We start from the raw sequence: 24,498 nt of genomic DNA, 5'->3' as shown, positions 1-24,498 counted from the left end.
CACCATTCTGAATATTTGTGGGTTCAGTTCCCATTCGTGTGGGTCCATAATGTTTCTGCTTAGGTCATTTGTCGTGTGGGTCCATAATGTTTCTGCTTAGGTCATCTGCCAGTGTGTTTTTCTCTCCTGGCAGGAATTGTGCTTGCAGATTAACTTGGTAGTTTAGAGCTGTGTTCCACAAGGTCATGGCTTGTCTGCAGAGGGGGTAGGAGTGTGTGCCCCCTTGCTTGTTTATGTACCACATAATTGTGGTGTTGTCTGTCTTTAATAGTAATTGTCCTGGATGCAGTAGGTCCTTGAAAGCTATAATAGCATTTTGTACAGCTAGCATCTCTTTTTGATTGATGTGGAGATGTCTTTGCTCTGTGGGCCACTCGCCCTGGATACATTTTCCTGCCATGTGTGCTCCCCAGGCATAATCTGAAGCATCTGTTGTCAGTGTCTGCCTGGCTGTGGGTTGAGTGAAAGGCTGTCCCTTGTTGAGGTAACAAGCTTGTGCCCACCATCGAAACTCCTGTTGTAGGCAAGGAATTAGTGGCATAACTGTTTCTAAACTTTGACAGTGTTAAGACCATACACTCTTTAGGTACCATTGTAGTTTCCTCATATGCAGTCTGGCATATGGAATTAGTAGTATGCAAGATGCCATGTAGCCCAAGGCCTGCAGAATTTTTCTTGCAGGGAGTTGGGTCTTTGTTGCCATTAATTGAAAATATTGAGTCAGTTGTCCTTGCTTGTCTGGCATGAGATAAGCCATCTGGGTCGTTGTGTTCAAGCTGGCACCCAGGAATATTATCTGTTGTGAGGGCACTAGTTTTGATTTCTTTTCGTTTACTGTGTACCCCAGGCAACTTAATAACTTTTTTACGTACGCCAGATGCTTTACTAGAATGTCCTTGCTCTCTGCTTGAATCAGGCAGTCGTCCAGGTATGGATAAATTTGAATTCCTTTTTGCCTGCAAAATGCAATTACTGGTGCCAGGCACTTTGTGAAGACCCTGGGCGCGGTAGATAAGCCAAAAGGCAGTGCAGAGAATTGATAATGCATTGAACCAGCAAGAAATCTGACGTATCTTCTGCAGTTTTGTCTGATAGGGACATGCAGGTATGCCTCTTTGAGGTCCAAAGTCACGTGCCAAGCTTTCTTGCCCAGCATGGGAAGAAGCTGCTGTAGTGTCAACATCTTGAATTTCGGAACATCCAGGTAAGTGTTTAGTGTAGAAAGGTCCAGAATGGGTCTCCAGGCTTTGTCCTTTCTGGGAACCAGAAAGAGTCTTGAGTAAAATCCTTGTCCTTGTTCCTGTGGAGGTACCTTTTGAATAGCTCTCATGTCCATGAGTGCTGTAATTTGTTTTTGAGCCTCTGCCCATTGATTTGGTGGCAGATCTGGCATTCCTTTTAGCCTTGGAAAGGTGTGGAAATGGAACCTGTAACCTTGAGATACAATGTTGAGAACCCATTTGTCTTTGGTGATGCAATGCCAGCTGTGATAGAAAAGTGCCAGTTTTCATCCTAAGGGGGCTGCCAAGAGAGAGCTGTTTGGCAGCTGTAGTGGAAAGTCATTGAGGCTGTTTTTTATAAGGTTGAGGCATGTCTTCCCCTTCTTTTTGGCCTGGTGTGCCCCATTGTTGAGGCCTGTAAGGGCCTTGTGTCTGGCCTCTACCTCCTGGATGTCTGTATCTGCCCCTTTGAGGTCTATCTGTGACTGGAAAGGACCAATTCTTTGTTGGCCAATTTCTGCTAAAACGAGGAGGCTGAACCTGTAAGAAATCTTTCACCGTTTGCATAGAGATTTTGCCTTATCCTCCATTTTCTTTAATACCTCCTCTGCCTTAACTCCAAACAGCACATCCCGCTGCAAAGGTGCATCCAATAATTTGACCTTAACATGATCTGGTAATGTATGTTCTTTTAACCAAGCATGCCTTCTAATGACAGAGCCTGTAACTGCTGCTCTAAAAGAGGCCTCTAAGGAATCAAACCCACATTGCAAAGTATGTCTTCCTACTTGTTCAGCTGCATGCAATAAATCCTGCAATTCTTTTAAGTTAGGAGGGTCTGAATCTGGAAGCATCTTTTTTTTCAACTGAGACATCAAAAATTGCTGATATTTTAGCATGTGAAACTGACAATTCAAGGCTCTCATTGCTAAAGTTGCAGACGTATATACCTTCTTTCCCCAACTGTCTAATGCTCTGGAACCTCTGTCAGAGGGAACTGGGTTTTTTGCTGATGAGGCCTTAATCCCTTTGAGTCCCTGAGAAATAGTTTCAGGGTCAGCAACAGGGCTTTTGTACAGAAATTTCCGTTTTGGGCCTCGGATGCCTGTCCTTCTCCTTGCGCTTTTTATGCATTGCGGTCGTCGGAATTTCTGACGGCATGGTGTAATTGAATTTTCTACCAAAATAATGTTGGGCAAAATCAAACCGACGTTTAATAGTGCGCTTGTTAAACCTAGCGCAAAACCGACAACCAGTGACGTCGTGGACAGGGCCTAGGCATGGAATACAATAGGAGTGGAAATCCTTATGAGGCATTTGCTTCCCACAAGCTGACGTCAGGCAGGAGGTGACAGCAACTGATGCCGGACCAAGACTTTGGAACTCTGATCGACTGCGGGACCGCCTGACGGCAGGATAACCCAAGTGTAATGACTGCAGCAGTGTAACACGATGAACATCACTTGTTTCCTTGTTATTTATAATAGAATATATTACAGTTGTAGAAGCAGTTGAGGTTATGACTCCACTTGCACGAGATGCTGCAGAAACTTCTATTTTTCCTTCCTCTTTTTTCTGCCCTTTACCCATCGATGCCTTCCATGTCTCATAGACATTTATGAAGAAAACCCTGTACACTTCTTTTAAGTTCTTTACATTTAGCCATCTCTGTTAACACACAGGAATAACAGGTCAGAAGGCCAGAGTTTAATTTGCAGGAGCTGCATGTCAGAGGACAGGACTGATAAGAGTTTGTCTGCTCAACCTGTCTTTAAGTGAAGGGATGCAGTAATATGTTTGATAGAAGATAGCCTATTACCTGCTGCCCAGTGAAGACTAGGAGATCACGAAGAGCAGAAGGCCAAGCCAGGGATGTGGCAGAGTTGCTAATTTAGGGATAGGGATGCTCCTAGGCTAAAGAACACATCATGAGGTGGCCTACAGAGAAATGTCAGCATGTAAGGAGGCAAAGCATCCAGCTAAGATTGGATTAGCTCCAGAACCAGCTGTAGTATGATGACTGCTTGCCAGCTGCTCATTTCCCATGCACTGGGACATAACATACCCTTTATGAGCTGGAATAGTATTCCTACCTGGAAAGGTAGAATCTTTCTCAGCAAGAGAATGAGCTAAAACGTGCCTCCCTGGAGGTGCTAGGCTCCAAAGAAAAAAAATGTAGCTGTAGTTTGTGAGGTGGACTGAAGTCAGTAGTGGCTGCTCCTGTAATACAAGTAAATTCAACCTCACTACCGAGAAAAATCAGAACTGGCAGTGCTATCATTTGCAGAGTAATAAGACAAAAACAACACTATAAACAAATGCCTTTGGGGGCTATTTGTCTCGGACAGGCATACTTATTCATAAACGGAACTGAAGATGTCAATTCCATCTATTTTCATGTTCTATTTGCATCTGAATCCTATAGAGACCCCACAAAACAGCTGCATCCATCTATGGCATTTACTGGGTAAGTAGGGAACAGAATTAGATTGAAGGGCCTTTCTTTCACATCATATACACACACATTACATGCTCACCTACTGGCAATTAAGAGTTGACAATCTACCTAATGCATATTTCTTTAGGATGTGGGGGGAAACTGCAGAATGCAGAGAAAACCAATGTGAATACAGGGATGACATGGAAATGCTGCACAGAAGGCACCCTAGTCAAGAATCAAACCAGAGTACCTCTTACTGTGAGGTGACAATGCTACACACTATCACTGTGTCACCCAAGGATGTTAATATACCCTAAATAATTCAACAACCTTTTAAATTATTGTTTTCACAGAGTAAAAATGTAAACTTCTGGTATAGTCTAGTCTTTGCTTTTACAATGAAAACATAGCAAATGATTCTGAAAGGAAAGCAGCAAGAATCATAGGTGGCACCTCATACAAGGCTGGGTGATGCTTGCTGTCAGGGAGAGATGCCCATTAGTGCCGCAAGAGTCCTAACTAAAGTAAGTTATACATAGTAAGGTTAAAATGTAGTTCAAAATACTTACTCCTCTGGAATTAACAGCTGCATGCAAAGTAAAACACTTTGGGATAGACAGAATACCTCATATGAACAACATGGATGTATTACCCCCAAATGAATGCACAAGGCTGAAAAAACCTGCACAAGTCCATTAATATTCTGTGAAATCAAGCACTTACTCTGACTGTAAACTATACATCTACTAACAAGGAAGGGAGCCTTTATTTTTTTAAATATAATACTTCCAGGTCGAGAATTCTATCCTTTTACACTACACAGCCTTTACCATTCCACCCTATCTTGGGTCTTGGGTCACACAACATGATGACATTTCAAGCTTTCCTGCTCTAAGGAAAGGAATGTCACTGACCATCTGGAATACTCCTCATGAGAGGCAATTTTTGTTTGATGCACATCAAGTTTCAGGGTGGTAGAGAAGGAATACCCAAGATGGAACCACGTTCAGTTTGATTCTTTTCTTTTTTCCTGCTGACTGCTAACTTGTACTACATGTACATTATGCCTTTCATAAAAAAGCTGGTATATACAAGCATATAAATGAAGATTTTTTTTAACTATATGGCTAGGTAATAATAACCGTCAATTTCTTTCATCATGACAGAGAAACTATGGTTGGCTTACAGTAAATAGCCCAGTTTTTTTTTTTGAAATTCACGATATTCCCTTATCCTGGTTTGGAGATGCATATACCTTGCGATTTACATCGTAATTACAACCACCAGCCCAATTGGATGTAGTGGGATAAAGTCCTATATATGACCCAGGAGACCAAAGTCTGACCAGCAGCTTGGACACCTGTTGCAGCCGGCATTAGGGAAGATCAGTGAAGAGAGGCAGGAGTTATTGGACCATGTCACCATTTATGTGATGTAATTTCCCTTGCAACAATACTACATATCCTGCATCACCTCTTATGATGTCAGTCCAGCAAGTCAACAGGTGTTATGGCTAAGCAAAAACAATCTACAAGCTGCAGCAGGATGGATCCTCACACGGCCTGCACAATCTGAATTTAGATGTCTTGCTCTTGGCCCACCCCAACAACTTTGCAGTACTCTATCACAAACTCAACTCTTTTCCAGTCACTTGCATTGCAACAAGCCCTACTGACGTGTTTCAGGAGCCAGTGTTGAAAATGTCATTATGTTTTCCTTTATGTAAATATTTCTGCAGCCATAACTACTTCTGGAATTCAGACTAGTTTGTTAGTGGTTGTTTTGATTGCGAAAAGTGGCTCAAAAGTCTGTCCTTTCACTAAACCCACAAACAAACACAAGTTAAGGCCCTACATAGCCCATACCATTGCTCTTTACCTTCTCTATTATTTTAGCCATGTACTCTGTGCTCTGGTCTTCAAGCCTTGTAAGCTGGAACAACTTTGCAGTCTTCCAGATGTTAACAACTGTATCTTCATCCAACATCTGTGCCAAAGTTTTTCCACAAAGCCTCTTTAAGCCTGGTAATAAGTACATATCTGCCACACAAAGCACGTCATACACATTTTCTGGAGAGAGCTACAAAAGAAACAACAACAACAAAAAAAATCACTGAGTAAGGCAACAATGTGGAATGTCACTCTTCCCATACCATCACTTGTGAGCACTAAGTGAAATTAATAATCAAGTCTGACACATGAGGCAACAAATTACATGGTAAAGTGTAGACAAGTTTGGCTGCACAGTGGTCATACAACACATGCACAATTATTTATAAAAATGCCTTTTGTTCAAAAGTGTAAGAATAGCCAAGTCAGTCTAAGTCAGTTATAAGAACTACACAGAGAAGAAGAAATCCAGGAACCATCAGTCACAGATAGTTATACAAATGAAACTTTTATCATCAGACAGCAAGACTACAAAAAAAATTTCCATCACAGCATGGAGATGCTGGTGTCAGATGCTGATCTGTGACACACATCTAGCCCTAGATCCATGCACAACTTTTGTCTGTTAACACAGCAATGAACTGGTCTTGGAGAACGCCACCAATGTGCGTAAACACTAATCTCTACTGGAAAAAAAAGCAGGGTGTTTACTAGATGCACTATCCAACAACAGTGGCTAATAACCAGAAAAATAAATATGCTCCTATGTTTTTAGAAGATCCACTTCTAAAGAAATAGAATAGACAAGTTACTATTAGATAGAACTAGAGTTCATGTAGAGTATGTGATCCCTGTTATTACATGTGATGTTTTGTTACAGATAGAAGGGAATCAATACTCTTACTATGCTTTCTAGTTATTATTACGTTTGATAGATTATATTTTAGTATTTAGGTTTATTTTTAGAATAGTTTAGGTTATATTATTGATATCACTGGGTATACACTCAGTGGTGCATAGCCCATTATTAAGAATAGACCGGTCATTATCAGATAGGATTAAAGTCCATGATGCTCATATATTATTACATCCTGCATTTGAGTCCCTAAGTCATAGATAAATATGCGTATTTTATTTTTATCATGGTCTTTAAATGTTGTTGTAGTGCTTGTTTGAATATAATGTTGCTTTTTTATAAAAATTGTATGTAATTAGATAGTACTGAACAATATTACTTTCTTAACATAAGGTAAACACAAATGTCCATAGCATTTTTTATAAGTGACTATTGATTATGAAAGTTCACAGTGCCATGTAAGATGTTTTTAAAAACATTGAATTTATGAAATAATTTATGAAATATTCTTTTACGATAAGTTTATGAATGACCATGTCATTTAGCAGCATATAATATATTGCGTTTATAGCAAATGCTGTTATGAATTTTTTATGAGTACAGATACATGAATTCACCTCATCTTGTATCTAAGATAATGGGCCAGATTCAGGAAGCCTCCGTGTAAGAGTTATAACTCTTACACGGAGGCTGCAGTTAAACGGTGTGATGTCAGCATGTCATGCATATGCATGAGGTGCATGAGGCATGCTGAATCGCACTGTAACTCTTACACGGTCCGTGTAAGAGAGTAGGGGGCATGTCTGTAGGCTAAGCTCTGCATGCGGACACGCCCCCGTAAGTGTAGAATGGCTGAAAGTAAACAGCCACGAGAGGCCATGGAAATGTAAACAAACACACTACACAACACATTCCCCCACAGACCATCAGTGTACAAAGTGAACAGAGGCTATAAAATGAAAATAAAAACTGTTTTATTTTTTTTAACCCCCGTAAATGTGTGCTACTGTGTGCGCTCGTGTGCACGGGTGTGCTACTAGCGCAACTGCAGTTAGCAATCAGTGGAAAAGGATATGAGAACTAAATATGCAAAGTAAGCCAAGAAGAAATAGCTTAGCGGTAGAGTTGCCGGCTTAAGAGTAGGCAGGCAGGGTTCGAGCCCACACCACAACCTTTTTTTTTGTCGTAAATAAGCACTAAACAAGCCCCTGACAGTATTGTCCAAATGTAAAAGTATACCCTTTTGTAAAATGGAATGAAATGGAGCATATATATTGAAGTAACACAATAATAAAAATAGCACACAGTGCCCGTAGCTGCGTAGTGTTTAAAAAGCTGCAAACTGTATGCCTGTTGCTAAGCACCGGTTTAATAGGCTGAAACTGTTTGCAACTAGCTGTGCTCAGCTTAACATGTGTGTCACTAGCTAATTAAGGTTTATCCCAGCGCACACCTTTTGCGCGCCGCTCCCACAAGCTAACTGCCAGTGCACATGCGTTAGCTCCGCGCAAACAAGTGCAGACCTGCTTTTAAGTGCTTAAAAGTGCTTATGGCATGTTTGATTGACAGGTCCTCAACTCATTTCTGTCAGGAAAATTAAAAATCAGTGGTTAGATTCGAACCCAGGATACCATGCACTAGAGTCAAGGTACTAAACCACTAAGCCATGACAGCAATACCTAGAAATGCAGAAATAGCATATATATGGGATAAAATACAGAATGGAGCATGATAAAGCATTTTCAGTGAAGTAGATACAATTCCAAAACGGCCAATCAGAGAAATGTGCGGGAAAAGCGGCATATATAAGCCCCATAGGCGGGAATACACACCATAACCGATTGTAGTAACAGACCTGCAGTCAGAATGAGTGGAGTAGGTGAGGGACGTTGCTTTCGAGCACAGCGTTGGGGCGTTGAGGAGTCCAGATACATGGTCTGGCTCCTTGTCCATCATCACGAGGCCCAACTCATGCAGGGCCAGGTCTCATGGGGAGCGTACAGGGCGGAGGCATGGGACCAGTTGGCTCGTGATCTGACCAGTGCTACTGGCATTCCACGCACTGGTGAGCAGGTCCGTCACCACCATGCGGACCTGAAGCGGCGTAAGCAAGACCAGTTGACCCAATGGATCCAGGAGGCCCGGGATATGCCCAACGCCCCACTACTGAGTAAGTTACATTTTACTCATGCATGTAAGGATTTCAACTAGCTGATACCATGGAGATGTGTAGTCCAATATTACTTCCTTTGTATTACAGCTGTAGGTGTCCGCTCTGTGAACCGTGAGACGCATGACCGTAGGCTGGCGCGGCTGCGCCACCATGCAGGTTAGTAACCCCATCTAGTACTTGTAAATAAATATTATAGTGTAGCATGTATCAGAACACTGCAGTGTATTGATTAAAAGTAATCTAATGTGCAAGTAAGAATTGAAAGTTTGCAGGTATGGCTGCAACAAGTTCATCAGTATGCAAGTGTGACTGGAAAAATAATTTATAGAAATAAATAGTGCTGTAATACAGATGTCCCACCATTAATTAAATGTAGTATAACCTGCAGTAGTCTCCAGAGTACAGCTTCAGAATCTGAGGTAGTCACATGTGTGATTTATCCCCTGTTGAAATACTGAATCATGACAGAAGTGAGGCTGTTGGAAAGTGTTTGAATCACCACAGGTCTAATATGTGAACAAAGCCTAGAAGTACCAACCTGAACTGTGAAGTTGCAGGATGTGTGAGAGTGACAGAAAGGGTCATGTATGAATAAATAAAGTAGTAATAACCCCTGAATATATTAGCCCCAGTGTGTTTCCACAGAACTAAATGCATGTGTGAAGTACAAATTAACATCCCAAACTGATTTCAGTGTGTCTGAATCTGGAATGTCAAGGCCAAAATCTGTATATGGTGATAACAGTAAACAATTTGCAGATAGAATGAATGATTATCTGACAGACTAAACATCCATAGTTGTCCGCTGTCCTGTCATCAAAGTGTAGCAGGATGATGTATCTGATCAAATTAAAAATAAGTAGGATAGTGATGTATTTGTAACAGGTGTAGCATGACAGTCAAATAAAAATCATTTTGAAACATCAGCCTCAACTTAATTGTGTACCTATTACAAATGTATATCAATGTGTAACTTATGAATGTGTCATCACTTTCTATCTCCACCCAACCCTATAATTCCATATAACAACACCCAATAAATATTGGTATGTGAACATTTCATTAACCATGGACATTTGTCTGTTTCAAAAATATATGCATGTCTGTTCGTGCATGTGCCCTGTTCATACCTGCAAATCTGATGGCCTGTTGCCATTAATCAACCCTGCATGTTGTTTGATTGTGTATTTCCGTTCAAATAATGCATGTGATATTGATATGCCCCTTGTTCAATGGTGTTAATATCTGGGTGTTTGTTTAATGGGAATACCAATGCATGCTGTTACAACTAATCTGAATGGAATAATATGCCACTAACCCAAACTAACATAACTACTCACAAACCTAGAACGCTTGGGAAGGCAGGTCCCAGCGGACCCACCTCTCCCACCTCAGCTGGCGACTGCACCTGGCACTAGTGCCCAGGCGGACCCTCCTCCGGTGGCCCTGTGCCACCTTCGGGTGGAAGCGCTGCAGGGGATGGGGCCCGTCCCCCCTCTGCAAGCGTGGCCGGAGGAGTTCGTCCACTTACCCTCCAAGGTGTCCGGTCTGTGGTGCGAAGGGAGATCCAAGACTCCGTTCTTGGGCCCCTACGCCAGCTCGAGGCTCGTGTGGCACAGCTAACGGCCCGGCCGTTGCCCGCCTACACAGCCCCAGCACAGCCCCGTCCTGGGCTGTGAAGGAACAGTGGCAACTGCCTATGGGTGGGGATATCAGTTCAACTGTTGCCATCTGTGGGCTCATGCATCTCGGATATCCCAACCTCCGTCCCGTCAATTGTGTAACCCCCACGTGTGTCATACACGCCCCTGTATCGTCTTGTCTGTCTTGTCTGTTAACCTACCCAACCTACCTCCCCAGCTATACCGACTTCCTTCACCTGACATACCACTCTCCCTGAAAAAAAGGGCACTCTGTACCCACAAAAATTATGCCCCATACATAGCTGTCCATGTCGCACACATGTCCGCTTGACATTGAAAGTGTTAATTACAATTGGCTCTACAACAAACATTAATGTTGTCCTGACACCTCTCTCAGGGGTGGAAGGTTTCAAATGTCTCACCAAAATACATGGAAATGCACAGCTGTTGCTGCTAAAGACATGGGCATCTATGGGCCTTACCTACATCCCTCCTGCAAATCCCACGCTTGTTTCCCTACTGTCTTACCCTCTTTGTGACCCCTTTTTCACCACTTTCCTGTCACCCCTTTTTCTTTTCTTTCAAAGAAATTAGCGCGGGTGTGCGCCTGTGTTAGCGGAGCTCACCGCCAGTGCGCATGCGTGAGCTCCGCGCAAACGAGCGCACACCTGGTTTTAAGTGCTTAAAAGTGCCTTTATGGCACTTTGATTGACAGGTCCTGTACTCATTTTGAAAGTCTGGAAAGAAAAATAAATTCCTACTGCCAGTCTCAAACCCAGGACCTTGGTAGCATTAGTCTGTATGACCTACCACTAAGCCATGACTGCCATACAAGAACATATTGCTAAAATAAATATAACATGTAATAGTATGAATCAATATAAAGGCAATATAGGAGGTGTACTACCCAATACATCTCAGGTAGAGTTTTAATGTCTGAATTACTGGATTCCTACACTAGTTCAGTGTTAACAGAAACAGCCCTACTAATTGTTCGCTTGTACATAATAATGTAAGGTAATATACACATAAGAAGATATGTAAATGTACACATACATATATATAAATATATAGTAATACATAGAAATATAGTCGTAGGTGTCAGTATCCATACACACTCACTACAGGAGGCAGTGAAGATAAACGCAGCAGCCAGAATCTGCAACACAGCATGAGCCCTCTGGGACCCACTATCCCTTTTAAATGCTTAAAGGTGGCTTTAGCACTTTGATTGACAGGTCCTGTACTCATTTTGAAGGTTTGGAAAGAAAAATAAATTCCCACTGCCAGTCTCAAACCCAGGACCTTGGTAATATTAGTCTGTTTGACCTACCACTAAGCCATGACTACCACATGAGATCATCGTGCTAAAATAAATATAACATGTAATAGTAGGAATCAATATAAAGGCAATATAGGAGGTGTACTACCCAATGCATTTCAGATAGAGTTTTAATGTCCGAATTACTGGATTCCCACACTAGTTCAGTGTTAACAGAAACAGCCCTACTAATTGTTCGCTTGTACATAATAATGTAAGGTAATGTACACATAAGAAGGTATGTAAATGTACACATACATATATATAAATATATAGTAATACATATGAAATATAGTCGTAGGTGTCAGTATCCATACACACTCACTACAGGAGACAGTGAAGATAAATGCAGCAGCCAGAATCTGCAACACAGCCTGACTCCTGTGAGACCTACTAACCCCTTAACTGCTGGAAGGTGCCTCCAGCACTTTGATTGATAGACCCTGTACTCAATTTGAAAGCAAAATACAAGCATACTAGTAGGCCCTACCACAAGACCATTGTAACACTAGTCTGTATGACCTACCAGCAAGACATGACTCTCATACAGGAATATACTGCTAAATAAGTGGAACATGTAATAGTAGGAATGAAGATAAAGGCAATATAGTATGTGTACTACCCTAAGCATGTCAGACAGACCTTCACTGTCCCAATTACTGGATTCCCATACTAGTGTGTGTTAACAGAAACAGCCCTGAAAATTGTTAGCTTGTACCCAATATTGTCAGCTAATGTACATATATGACAGTATGTATATGTACACATATGTATATATAGCAATACATAATAAATGTAGTTGTGGGTGTCAGTATGCATACACACTCACTACAGGGAACAGGTGGGAGAAATGCAGCAACCTGAATTCACAACACAGCATGAAGCATGAGAGATGTACTAACCTTCACACTCACAGAACATTTTCCAACAGCATACCAGCATGGTCCACGCCCTTACAATCTGAAAGGGCAACGCCTATCTCACATACCTTTTTATAGCACTGTCCTGAAATCACAGTGAGACATGCAATCAGTACACAACTGGCTGTATGCAATTAGCCAATGCTGCCTTACAATTGGTGCAGAGACCATCACATGGGCCTATGCAGATACCTACAAAAGCATTCAGTACCCACACTCCACACATGCAATACAATCATTGCACAAACCTGAGAAAGAGAGAGAGAGAGAGAGAGAGAAACAGAAATACGAAAATAAACAGATTGACAGCAGCAAAACCAGCAGCAGCAGAAAACTGCAAGCAGCATCACTGATACAGCAACAGCTGCCACAAACACAGGTAATGCAAAGTAGCAGGTTAATACTGTGTTTACTGTGACACCTCCAAATGTATCATAGTTCACTATCTATAGGTATGTTCATGAGATAGGTTGTGTGTACATAGTCCTGAAATATATACATATGTAATATTGCTGTACATGTTGCCCATACTTAAAACTTCCATAGCTTAGAACACAAGGCCAGTTGTGCATATGATGCAGTAGTTACCAGGGTCAGTAGAGGTTACTCCTCATTGGTGTGGGACCACTGTGTATGTATGGCACTGTTCAGGTACATATCCCGTAGTATGGCCAGGGATTAATATCAGTCTGTCATGTGGTGCTAAGTCCTCCAGGGGTGAATGTAGCACACATCCAGGGATACCATTTCGTAACAGTGATGCTATGTGTTCTGCAATGATGAGGGTGGCTCTCACCTGGACATGTGAGAGGATAGGGAGGTTACAGTCATCTGGGATAACTAATACCACATGTGTAGGAGAATGGGGGTACCTGCACCTAAACTGTCTGCAACAATGTTGCCAATATCTGTGCGTTTGGTGAATGTGAAGCATCTTAACACTGCTGACCACAGATGCCTTACCGTCATGTGAATCTGCCCTGTGCTGCAGTAGCCTCCTACTATTGTTATACAATATGCCTGTATCTGTAGTCCACTGGACAGGATTAATAAGTGGTGTGCAGTTGTTCTGGGTTAGATATGTGTGTGCACAGTACATGCAGTATGTGGGATGTCTGTGGTAAGCATATGCAAAGGTGCCGGCGGTGTGTGTTGTGGCTTCCACTGGCCCAATGGGCTGCATGAATAGCATCACTGTCATAACTAGTGAATAACTGTGTAATTACATGCATACATAGCAAGGTAGTGTACTCTGCTTGTGGTGTTGCTCGGATATGTATATCCAGGCTGAGTAATGTGTGTCCACATCACAGGGTTGGATGGCAACACACATCCAGTATGTAGGGATGAACACCCAGAGTGTGTCAGACATGTCGCCTGTGCAGAAATATCCGGCCATTACCTGTGCATCCCCCACAACACACACACATGCAACATATGGCAGAAGTACTATAGCAGTACACACATGTTCATAGGTTCATACTAGGCTATTTGCCCTAGGGCATTGGTAAGCCTAGTAGAATGTGTTTGTCTTTCGCCACCCAATTACAAGTTATGCTGCTATGCCCTTGTCCGACGTTAGTATACTGTGCCTCTGTCTAACAGTGACATAGAAGTGATACCTGGGGTACAACTATGATCTCCATCCACTCATCCAGATTCCTATGGAAGAGAGTCAATGAGGGACTCTGCCTAACCTGTAGTGTGAGCTCATTACAGAGTGAATGGAGCCTCTCGGTTAGGAATATGCCCCTCCAGCATGTCCATGTATGTCAGTGCTGAGGTCCAGGTCTCCTGAGCATGTGGCTGTATGGGACTCTGATTGCCTGAGGTGCAGCATATTCATTACTGCTGGGTAGGACATGGCTGTATATGGCACGCACAGATTGCCTCTGAACAGGCAGTATGCCACTGAGTCCAGCTGGATTTACTTTACCTGGGCAGCATATGACATCTGTATGAGCCATTGCATCCCCTTGATGAGGTACTGTTGTCCTGTACCAGTTGCTGTAGGTGTCTGGTTAGGTACATCCCAAAAGGTGCATTGTACGCAATTATAGGCCTGATGATGGATGAGTAAAGAGGCACAATGACCTCCCCTGCCATACATGTGAATCCCTCATGATTAGCTGGGCTATATAACATGTCTTTCAATCCACGTTGGCCATGTGGTTGACAAATGACAGACCGCTACCATGTTTCTTCCCCAGGTCCCCAACTACGTCTTCTGTACTCAATGGCCTAACACCTATGTTGTACTTTGCCACCAATGTGGAGGCATGGGAATCTGCATTGAATACTGATACTCCCCCTCCCTTGTTCAAGTGTTGGGGCCGAGAAGAATGGTAACAGCTATAACTTGGTAGTACTGGTGTGCTCCTGTGAAACCTGAAACAGGTTAATATTACTGCACAGATATCGATGTCCAGAATGCTAAGTAGGGTTTTGAGTGCGTGCATCCTGAGGTCTGGACTTCCGGTGTTGAGTAGCATCACTCTTACTTCCTCATCCTTTGTGATACAAATGGATGTGGGTTTGCCTTATGAGCCTTGCCCAATACAGGCACTATGGGTGTAGCAAGAGGCTCCGCCAAATTCCAATAGGACAGGGGTGACAGGTGCAAGCTGTCCCTAGCAAAGCATACCACCCCAAGATGGCAGGCATTGGCACACCTGTGAATGACACCAGTATGTCAGTCAATTGATGGAAGGGATCATCGTGCCTTGATATTGTGGCATTGTTCTTGGTGAGGGTAGGGTGCTACTCAAGGTCAGGGTCAAACTGTCTTGGGCTACGTGCTCAGAGAGCTCTGTACTGTCTCATGTCATGTAGTCCAGGGAGGTATGTGTCAGGTCATTCACACCAGCATGGACATTGACTGAGTCATACCTGTACTTGCCTTGGGTTACCTGAGTGTGTGTGTTATGTGGCAGGTCATAGTGCCCGACAGGCTGCACACCGTTACCCTCACCTCGTTAAGCCTGGTGAACGTGATGTTAGTGTGCCTGATGATAGAGGCACCTAGTACAGGTGTATGAGGTGTGTTGTGTACTGTTAATGGCTGTGAGTGTTCAGCACATTGGCTTTGTGTGATATGTGTTGCACGTGTTCGTTTCCGTGGTAGTGGTTGCCTGAGTGTCTACTTAGGAGGTCTCTGCTGCGTAGGCAGACCTGTAGTCCAAGCCTACAAATATGTTCATGTGTGATCATGTGTTAGTTCTGCTGTCGTGGTAGGTCTATGTGAGACTGGAAGTGTAGTGAGTGTGGTTTCCCTCGCCACCTGACTGGTTATGGCGGTATTGAGTAGACAGAGCCTAGCCTCCAGTTTGGTATATGGTTGCATCACTCACATGAGTTTGAATTTGTTGTTAGGAGGAGGGTTGTCTGTGTACATGCAGCTGTTCTAACATTGTCTCTGGAGTACCACACTCACCAGCTGGACTGGGGAGGGAACTGACAACTGACCTCTGGACATGCTAGAATACTATTGTGAATTCCGTAATAATTGAAAACAAGGTCCAGTGCGGAGTGAGGGTGTACTGATATTACCTACAACTGCTGACTGATATAAAAGCATCAGTGAGCAAGTGCCAGGTAACCTAAGTGCAATGTGTCACAATTAAGTAAATGCAACAATGACAAGCAGTCACTTGCTGTCATGTGTAACATGGAAATACGTACAGTAAGCAATGCAGATATCAGTAGTGAGTCACAGACGTGTTGAGAAGCTGTGTATTATGTGGAAGTAGTATACCAGTGAAATAACAAGCTAACAAATAACAAGCATACAAACAAAGGTAGATCCAGGAGGCCTGGATGTAGTGTTTGCTACAGCAAACAAGGTGTAGCAATGTCAGTAAGTTACAGCTCAGATATGCAGGCACTATAAACCTGAAACCAGATGTCCCCAGCTATGAATGGCAGAGTACAGCCTATTGTCACACACGAGTGCAGACCACAAACCTTGTTAATGTTAAATAACTGGCCTGAAGGCCAACTGCCTATACCAGAACTAATACACTTGTACACTGGGCCCTCAATCAGCAGTTCCCAACTTCAATGGATGAAAGATATGTGTCCTGCCACCACAGTGCTTGCCACAAACCTCCCTAATGTAAAACAACTGGCCTGAAGGCCAAGTGCTTAGTCAAAATGACTTAGAATGATAGCTACACTGTAATCAGGTTACAACCAAGCAGTAATAAGTACAATGTAATACTCCCTGTATAGAATGTGTACCATGTATTGCTGAGATACTATGCTGATAACCTGTTTGTGTACCTTTCCAGATCAACATGGCTCCAAAAGGAACCCAGCATATTCTGCTGCAGAGGATGACGTGATTCACCAGAGCCTGGTGCGTGACTATGCCATCCTGTTCTCATGCACCACCCAGAATCAGCAGGAGAGGTCTGCACTGTGGCAAAACCTACTTAGCAGGATAAATGATGTTGGCATGCATAATAGGACATATGAGCAGGTGAGACATCACTGCAGTGATTTGATTAGAAATGTCCGCCAGCGTGCTGCAGATATCCGCAGGCAACAGGTTGCCACAGGTGGGGGGGTGGCCACACATCCCCCCCTCACCAGACAGGAGGGGCTACTGCTAAGTGTTGTGGATCCAGCCCCAGAACAACAACAGCAACAGTCATGCATCATGATGGAGGTTGGATCCACACAGCAGCAAGACACCAGCGTGCAGGTAAGATGCCATATTTATTTATTGTTATTACTTTTACATTTGTTGACCAAGATAGTCTAGCTGGATATATGTCCACTTTCAGTAGAGGCCTGGGGAGAAAAGCTCCACACATAACATAATAAAGGCAGACAGACAAGTTGTTAATACAGACAGCCAACAGAATAGAAATATACACCAGCCTGTTAATTAAATCAACATACATTTAAGGAACTCAAACAGTTTAGAGTCATACACAATGTACTGTCGGTTTCAAAGCAATTCTACCTAAAGCATAACGGTTATGCAATAAGGCAAAAGCCATATAGATAATACTTAGGGCTCAGAAGGGTAGAGAAGTAGAAGAAGTATGAAAGATAAAATAATAAGGAAGAGGCAGGAGTCAAGAAGGGAAGTGAGGAAAAGAAGGAAGACAGTCAAGAGGAGGTGGGAGGGATGGGAGAAGTAGGTCAGAGCATAGAAGGACATCAAGGTGAAAGAAACAGGGTAGAAGCTAGTTTTTATGCACAATGAGGGGTTAAAGGTAAAGAGAGGGTGGGGAGAGGGACGTTAGCCTGGAGTCCAACAAGAACAAAGCCAGTGGTTTTGGAAGTACAGTTTGAGTTGTCGTTTGAAGAGAGGTAAGGGTGAGATTAGAGTTAACTCCTGGTATGTACATATGACTGTTCTGTACACTGTTACTTCATGCACGCATAAGGTGTGCATGTGGTATGTATATGTCATCATGATATGTAATTGTGCATGTGTGATACAGACATTATGAGCAGCTGATGTGTATAAGGGAACTAGTGTACTACTGTACTGTATCATGTGCAAAACAAATGGCACACTTGTGCCCACTGACATTACTCTCTTCACACTTCCAGGTCCCTCCCATCTAGCAACGAGGCAGGCCATACATGCTGGTGAGTGTTTTCAACATTACCTGAAAAACAATTTATAATACTAGTAAGAGTAGTGTAACGCTGTAGTAGACATGCTGGTGAGTGTGTTAATAATAACTGTAATAACCAGTTGTACTAAATTAAGAGTAGTGTAACACAGTACTGATGTGTGTGTTTACTGTGGGGTGTGCATGTGTGCGAGTGTGCCTGTGCCCATGTGTGCATGTGTGTTAGTGTCCATGAGTGCATGTGTCCATTTCTGAATGTGTGCATTAGTATTGAAGTGCATCTCTGTCAAATATGTGTTGGGACTGTAATCTGTGTTCCCTGTTTTCCTCCCGTAGGTTCTGGTGCTGCTCTGGTGACCTGCAGCAGGGAACCTGAATCTTGTGCCCCAGGTACTGATGATGATGAAATGTCTGTAATGGTGCAGGAAGGTGTGTCTGGGTCCACCATTGGTCAGCCAATTGACAGTACACAGCTGTCAACCCGTCAATGCGCACAGTCATCCTGCCGTTACATCCTTTGTCACCATTGTCCCTAGGTGATGGACAGTCTGCAGTGGGCATAGATCAGGGTAATGTGGTACCTGTGGTACATGCAACCCCACAAGGCAGCCATGAGCAGGGTCCTCCAATGGTACCACGCAGACAGTCGCCCATGGGTTCTCGTGGGGGCATCTGTGGCCGTACTGCCTCTGGCCGACGTGCCCAAGGAGGTATGTCAACCTCCACTATGTTTAGAACTGTCATGCAGGCACAGGCACGTATGGAAAGGTACACCAGACAGGGTCTGAGGGAGCTGAGAGCATGTCGCACAGCCATGACAGACGGCATGCGTGACGTTGCGAATGCTATCCGTAACTTCACAGATGTCGTTGACAGACATTGTGGGGGCATAGAACAGCTGCTCCACAACCAGATGTCCATGGGCCAGGGCGATGGTGTGCGTTTGCGACGTCGACGTGGCCGTATGCCAACAACAGCACCAATTGGCAGTGGCCGTGGACGACAACAGGCCCACTCACGCACCTCAAGTGCCAGCACCAGCCCCAGCAATGCTGGGTCTGTGCTGTCATCAGGACGCCCCAGGAAACCACGTGCACGTGGCTCTGGACAGTCCCAACAGGGAACTGTGTCCAGTCAGCACACCCCTGCTTCTGACGACAGTACCCAGTCTGGGTTAGTACCAGATACGGCCCGTAGCACCCCTGCCAGGCACAGGTACCGTGTCCGTGCCCACAGACACTGATCTGGATGACCTGACACGTGCAGTCTGTGGCTGTCCACAAAACCCTGTACATGGCAGCCATTATGTGTGACTGTGTGCGTGCTTACACACATGCAGAAACCTAACACCTAGGGCAAACACATACACACACACTGCACCAACACTGGTCCACCCTGTACTGCTGCCCCTCACAAACACACACACACACACACATGTCAATTGGTGTCACCAGTGGCTGGCTTGGGCATACCTAACCCACACCCTGTGCATATGATGACACTGTGCCACCTCCTGCATACTACAACATTGGTGCAGGAAAAGGTATACACGTTGCTGATGCACAGGGTGACTACATAGATGTGTATAAGTAGTAACATGTTTGTAACTGTTCACTGTTCCAGTATGATTGTGTGCAAATCCCAGCAGTCCTGCTGCAGTAACTGTATGAATGTCCTCAATTGTTATCTGCGCCCATACTACTTACCAAAGTGTACCAGCTGCACACCATCACATGCTAACATTGACCATGGGAATGCGCATCATGTGCTGTTATGTAGATTCAGCTATATGTATCTGTTCTGTCACACATGCATTTATACACACCCTGCTACCCACACACATGCACACGCTCACCTGCCATTCCCATTATTTATTACCTTACATGAGTAGCTGTCGATACATGACAGGTGCACATTTGAGAAGTGCACTATGTTGTTTACTACTCACTTCCTCTTCTCTACCTGTACTCACAGGGTGCAGGCAACCTCATCAGTTCAAAGATGTAATGTGCATCAGGTACTGTGGTGCCCTGATTGCCACATCAAACATGTTTCCCATACGGAAATGCACACACAGACACATCCCACATCCACACACTTGCCACATTCAGGCTTCAAAACACTATCTAGGTATATTCTGGTACATGTGCGTGTTACAGTAGCATGTAACACTATACTGAGTACTGGCAGTTGTCTATTGTCATGTTGTTTGTATAGAATAAAAGAATTGTTTGATTATCCTACTTCGTTTTGTGGACATTACTTGAAGAAGTGTTACCTTACATGTGTTATTGGTACCACCACCTTCTCTTTTGTAGTTTTGTTTGTATAGGGTGCTGTCAACATCACTGCTTGTTAAGGGTAATGAGCACCCTGCAGTGCATAGCCCCATGTGGCAAAGCCACATCCCACCCCATCATTGTGCACACACACTAACCCCACCCACAGTAAAACACATACTTTCCATTTGCAAGATTCAAACCCATACCTAACTGTGTTATGTCAGTAGAAACAGACACATTAGCAGAGTGTGCTATATGCAGTAGTTGTGGAAATCCTTTCTAATGCTGTACTTAGAGGGTGCTGACATCATCTGTGTGTAGGAGGAGGGATGTGCACCCTGTAGTGTGTTCTCCCAGTTGGCAAAAGGCACTTATCCCTCCCAGCATAGTGCACACATAAACCCCACTCATACTAACACACATACATTCCCTTTGCAGGATTCAAACCCCTACCTAACTATGTTATGACACTGAAGAAAAGCGCATTAGCAGAGCACACTATGCGATATACGGTAGGACTTTAATACAGGTAATATAGTTATAGAATCCTGACATCATCAGTGTTTCAAAGGGATCTGCATCCTGTACTGTACTGTCACAGCTGCTAATAGGGGCATTTCCCAGACACACATAGATGTGTTCGAGGTTTGCATATGTGGGGGATCCAGTACTCCAGTGTGATTTGTATATGGTTTGATTGCAACAATGAGGGATATACTCCCAGTGGTGAGCATTTGGTACTCATGTTTGTGATGATCAGGTCTAGTATATCTGCCCCTCTTGTGGGAAAGTTGGTTACCTGTTCCATAGCTAAAGAATGTCTGATCTATGGGAACCCTAGAGCTTGGGTATTGTGGCTTGTGTAATGTTCACAGTCTATGTTTGGGTATCTGATGTCACCCAGTATGATGGTGTTTGCAGAGAAATCTATACTCTCCTGTGTCAGCATGAAGGCTGTGTGGGAGTCCTGAGTTTGAGAGGGTGCTGTAAGAGCTCCTCTGTGTCTCTTTCCATGTGGTCCAGGAGGTGCGTCTCAGGTTGTTTGCACCAGCATGGACAATGACTGCCTCATAGTTGTACTTGCTGTGGAGTGACCTGTGTGCCTGTGTTATGTGGCACATTCTATCACCCGACAGGTAGCTAAATGTGACCCTCACCTTGCTCTGTCTGGGGGGGCACGTCTGTCAACAGCTCATGTCAAGCAAGTTCACACCACTCATAAATGATGTGGAAACCTTCAAAGGCCCCAGGCCTGTTGAAAATATGGACCAGACTGCAGATACCTGTATAAAGGCATTCTATGGACACATTCAGGAATGCATGGATCATGACACCACATATGAAAGCATGACCCAATTCTCCAAAGGCAGATGTCCTGGGTGCCGGACACCAGCCATAAACACACTATACAATAGAAGGATGACGCCACCACATGATACAACAACCTCCCAAAATGTGAAGGCACCACTGATGGTTATTGGAAGACAACTACAGGCACCCATACAATTGTCTAAGGGCATCTTTGAGAGAAGATTCCACAAGCTACTGAGGATAATCACAAGGCTGTCTGTAGTTATGTTAGGAACCTGGGTGGTACTACCCAGATATGCTCAGAGGTAATCCAAGATGTCACACAAATACAAAACACACAGACATTGCCATCATCCTAGTGGACAGGTTCACTGCTGCCTTCTCCCCCCCACCATACCGAAAGGGCAAATATGTCTCGCGGCAGAGTGCTGCCCCCCCTGACATCACAGATGCTCAGGTAAGAGATGCCCTTCCCAAAGCAATAAACACTGCATCAATGGGACCAGACAGTGTCCCAGGCTGTGTCCTACATGAACCACAAGAAGAGCTACACCCAGACATAACACCACTGTTCAATCCCAGACTTACTACACGATATGTGGCCAGAGAGTGGCGTACAGCAACAGTGGTCCCTCTACATTCAGGTGGTGCCTTCACGGATCCTGGACACTATTCGCCCCATATGTCTGACTAGCTTTGTCTGCAAAGCTATGGCAAGGATCAACATGAACCTCACATATCTAGATATTGTGTACCTACAGACATGTCACCATACACAGTTTGGCTTTGTTAATGGCAGATCCTGCCTATCAAACCTGTTTGATTTCTTTGAAACAGTCACCAAGGCCACTGTCAATGGGAAGGAGGTCTACACAGCCTACCTGGATCTTGCATAAGCCTTTGATACAATACCCCACTTGTGCATTATAGGGAAGCTCACCAGTGTACATATTAACCCCTATGTCACTATGGTTATTGCACACTGGCTCAAGGGCAGAACACACATGGCTAGACTTGCTGGAGCCATGTCAGCCTCCAACCTGGTACAAGTGGTGTCCCACAAGGCTCAGCCCTGGTAGCTGTCATGTTCATTATATATTTACCATAGGTAGAGGCCAACATGGAAGTACTGTGGCTGAGCAAGTCGCAGGTGACTGCAAACTCTACTTGGTGGCATACTGCCTCTTCATAGGCAATCTGTGCCTGACATATAAAGCCATGTCAAACCCTCACTTAATGGCCATGCTGCACCTCAGAATATCCAGATCCCATCAGGATACATGCTGGAAAGACTTGAACCTCAGGAGTGATATACATAGGACATGTTGGAGGGGCACATTCACAACTCTGGAGGCTCCCTTCATTCTTGAATATTATCCCAATAGAGGTTAGGCAGACTGACTCAGTGACTGTCTTCAAGAGTGATATTAATGACTGGATGTGACATTGTAGGGTTACCCTGGGTATCACTTATGTGTCACCGTGAGACAGAGGCACAGTGGGGTATCACTTATGTGTCACCGTGAGACAGAGGCACAGTATACTAACCTTGGAAAAGGGCATAGCAAGACAGATTTACAATGCATGTTGAAAGCCACACACATTCTGGCTAGGTGGATACATGCCCTGGGCAGACATCCCTGTATGAACCTATGGACCTATGTATCTTGTTCACCATTGGCCCTCTGTGCTGTTAATCACCAATGCAATCTCAATACTATGGTAGCATGTGCAAAGGTCAGTTGTCAGTCACCTCTATGGTACAGTTGTGGGATATGTGTGTCATGTAGTAATGTCACAGCTGCCACATGTACACAGTCAACCCTATCCCCTGCCCATGGATGTACAACACATGTATGAGATGGAAACACATGGCCGAACTGTGGACTAAGCACTCCGAACCCAGTACTGGCATAACCTGTCTGGTGGCATGAAATACTACAGTGACAGCAATACCAATCTGATGTGGACCTACACGGACAGCAATACAAGCACTGAAACACACCGGGTAAGTTGTGGAGCCTAAGGATAGCATCCTGCATGACTGGCAGACATCTCTGCAGCTGGCACACAGGCATACATTAGGCCTGCACACAGCACGCATAACACATAGCACACAAATCCTGTGTGTCAAACAAGCACAGTCTGTACAGCTATACAACACTACTGCCGCAGTTGTGTTAGGTACCTTTATTGTCCAGTACAGTGAGAACATGCTCACCAGGCTGGACAATGTGTAGGTCACAGTGATATGCTCATGGAGCACTGTGGTCCACCACATAACACAAACATACAGGTCAGTCAGATGCATGGACACATATGACTCAGTCATTGTCCATGCCACCACAGCTGATGTGGGATGTCCCTCACTGGGATACATGATAGGGAACATGGAAGGGATCACTGAGCAAGTGACACAGGCTGGTAGACCCCTGACCTTGGTTGGCATCAGACCCTCACCAGGGATTCTGACATATTACTGAATGCTAATGAATTAGTGTAGCTACAACACCCTGGCTGAGCGGTTCTTAGCATGCTGTCACTGCATTGCTGTGGAATAACGTCTTACCACTCCCACAACAGGTGAAAACATGCAGCACCTGTACATCAACAACATGTAGACTATATGCCCCAGACCAGGTGTGTATCCCTCACTACTAGGCTGATAGCATCTACATCTCACACTGTATATACACATCCCACATGCAGCACCTGCACAGAAGACCACAGTCATAATGTTACCCTGTGCAAATACCATGTATTCACATGTGTCAGGCATCACACATGGTAACTATTGAAGGTCACAGGTACATATGTGTATTTGGCACACACATACATCATGTGTGCAT

At 44.1% G+C, this 24,498-nt stretch overlaps 1 protein-coding gene across 1 annotated transcript in view; it reads right to left on the bottom strand.

Annotated features, from left to right (window-relative positions):
- ABTB1 (ankyrin repeat and BTB domain containing 1) overlaps positions 1–24,498 on the bottom strand; it is a 1,282,257-nt gene that overhangs the window by 61,507 nt on the left and 1,196,252 nt on the right. The window contains exon 11 of the mRNA XM_044078542.1: positions 5,539–5,739. Coding sequence (XP_043934477.1) covers positions 5,539–5,739 — 201 coding nt within the window. The remainder of the gene's footprint in view (positions 1–5,538; positions 5,740–24,498) is intronic.

This window comes from Protopterus annectens, chromosome 7.part1 (assembly GCF_019279795.1).
Source record: "Protopterus annectens isolate FY-2018-M chromosome 7.part1, PAN1.0, whole genome shotgun sequence".
In the NCBI taxonomy this organism is placed as follows: Eukaryota; Metazoa; Chordata; order Ceratodontiformes; family Protopteridae; genus Protopterus; species Protopterus annectens.
The sequence above is the reverse complement of the archived record's forward strand: the minus strand, read 5'-3'. Positions and strand labels throughout refer to the sequence as shown.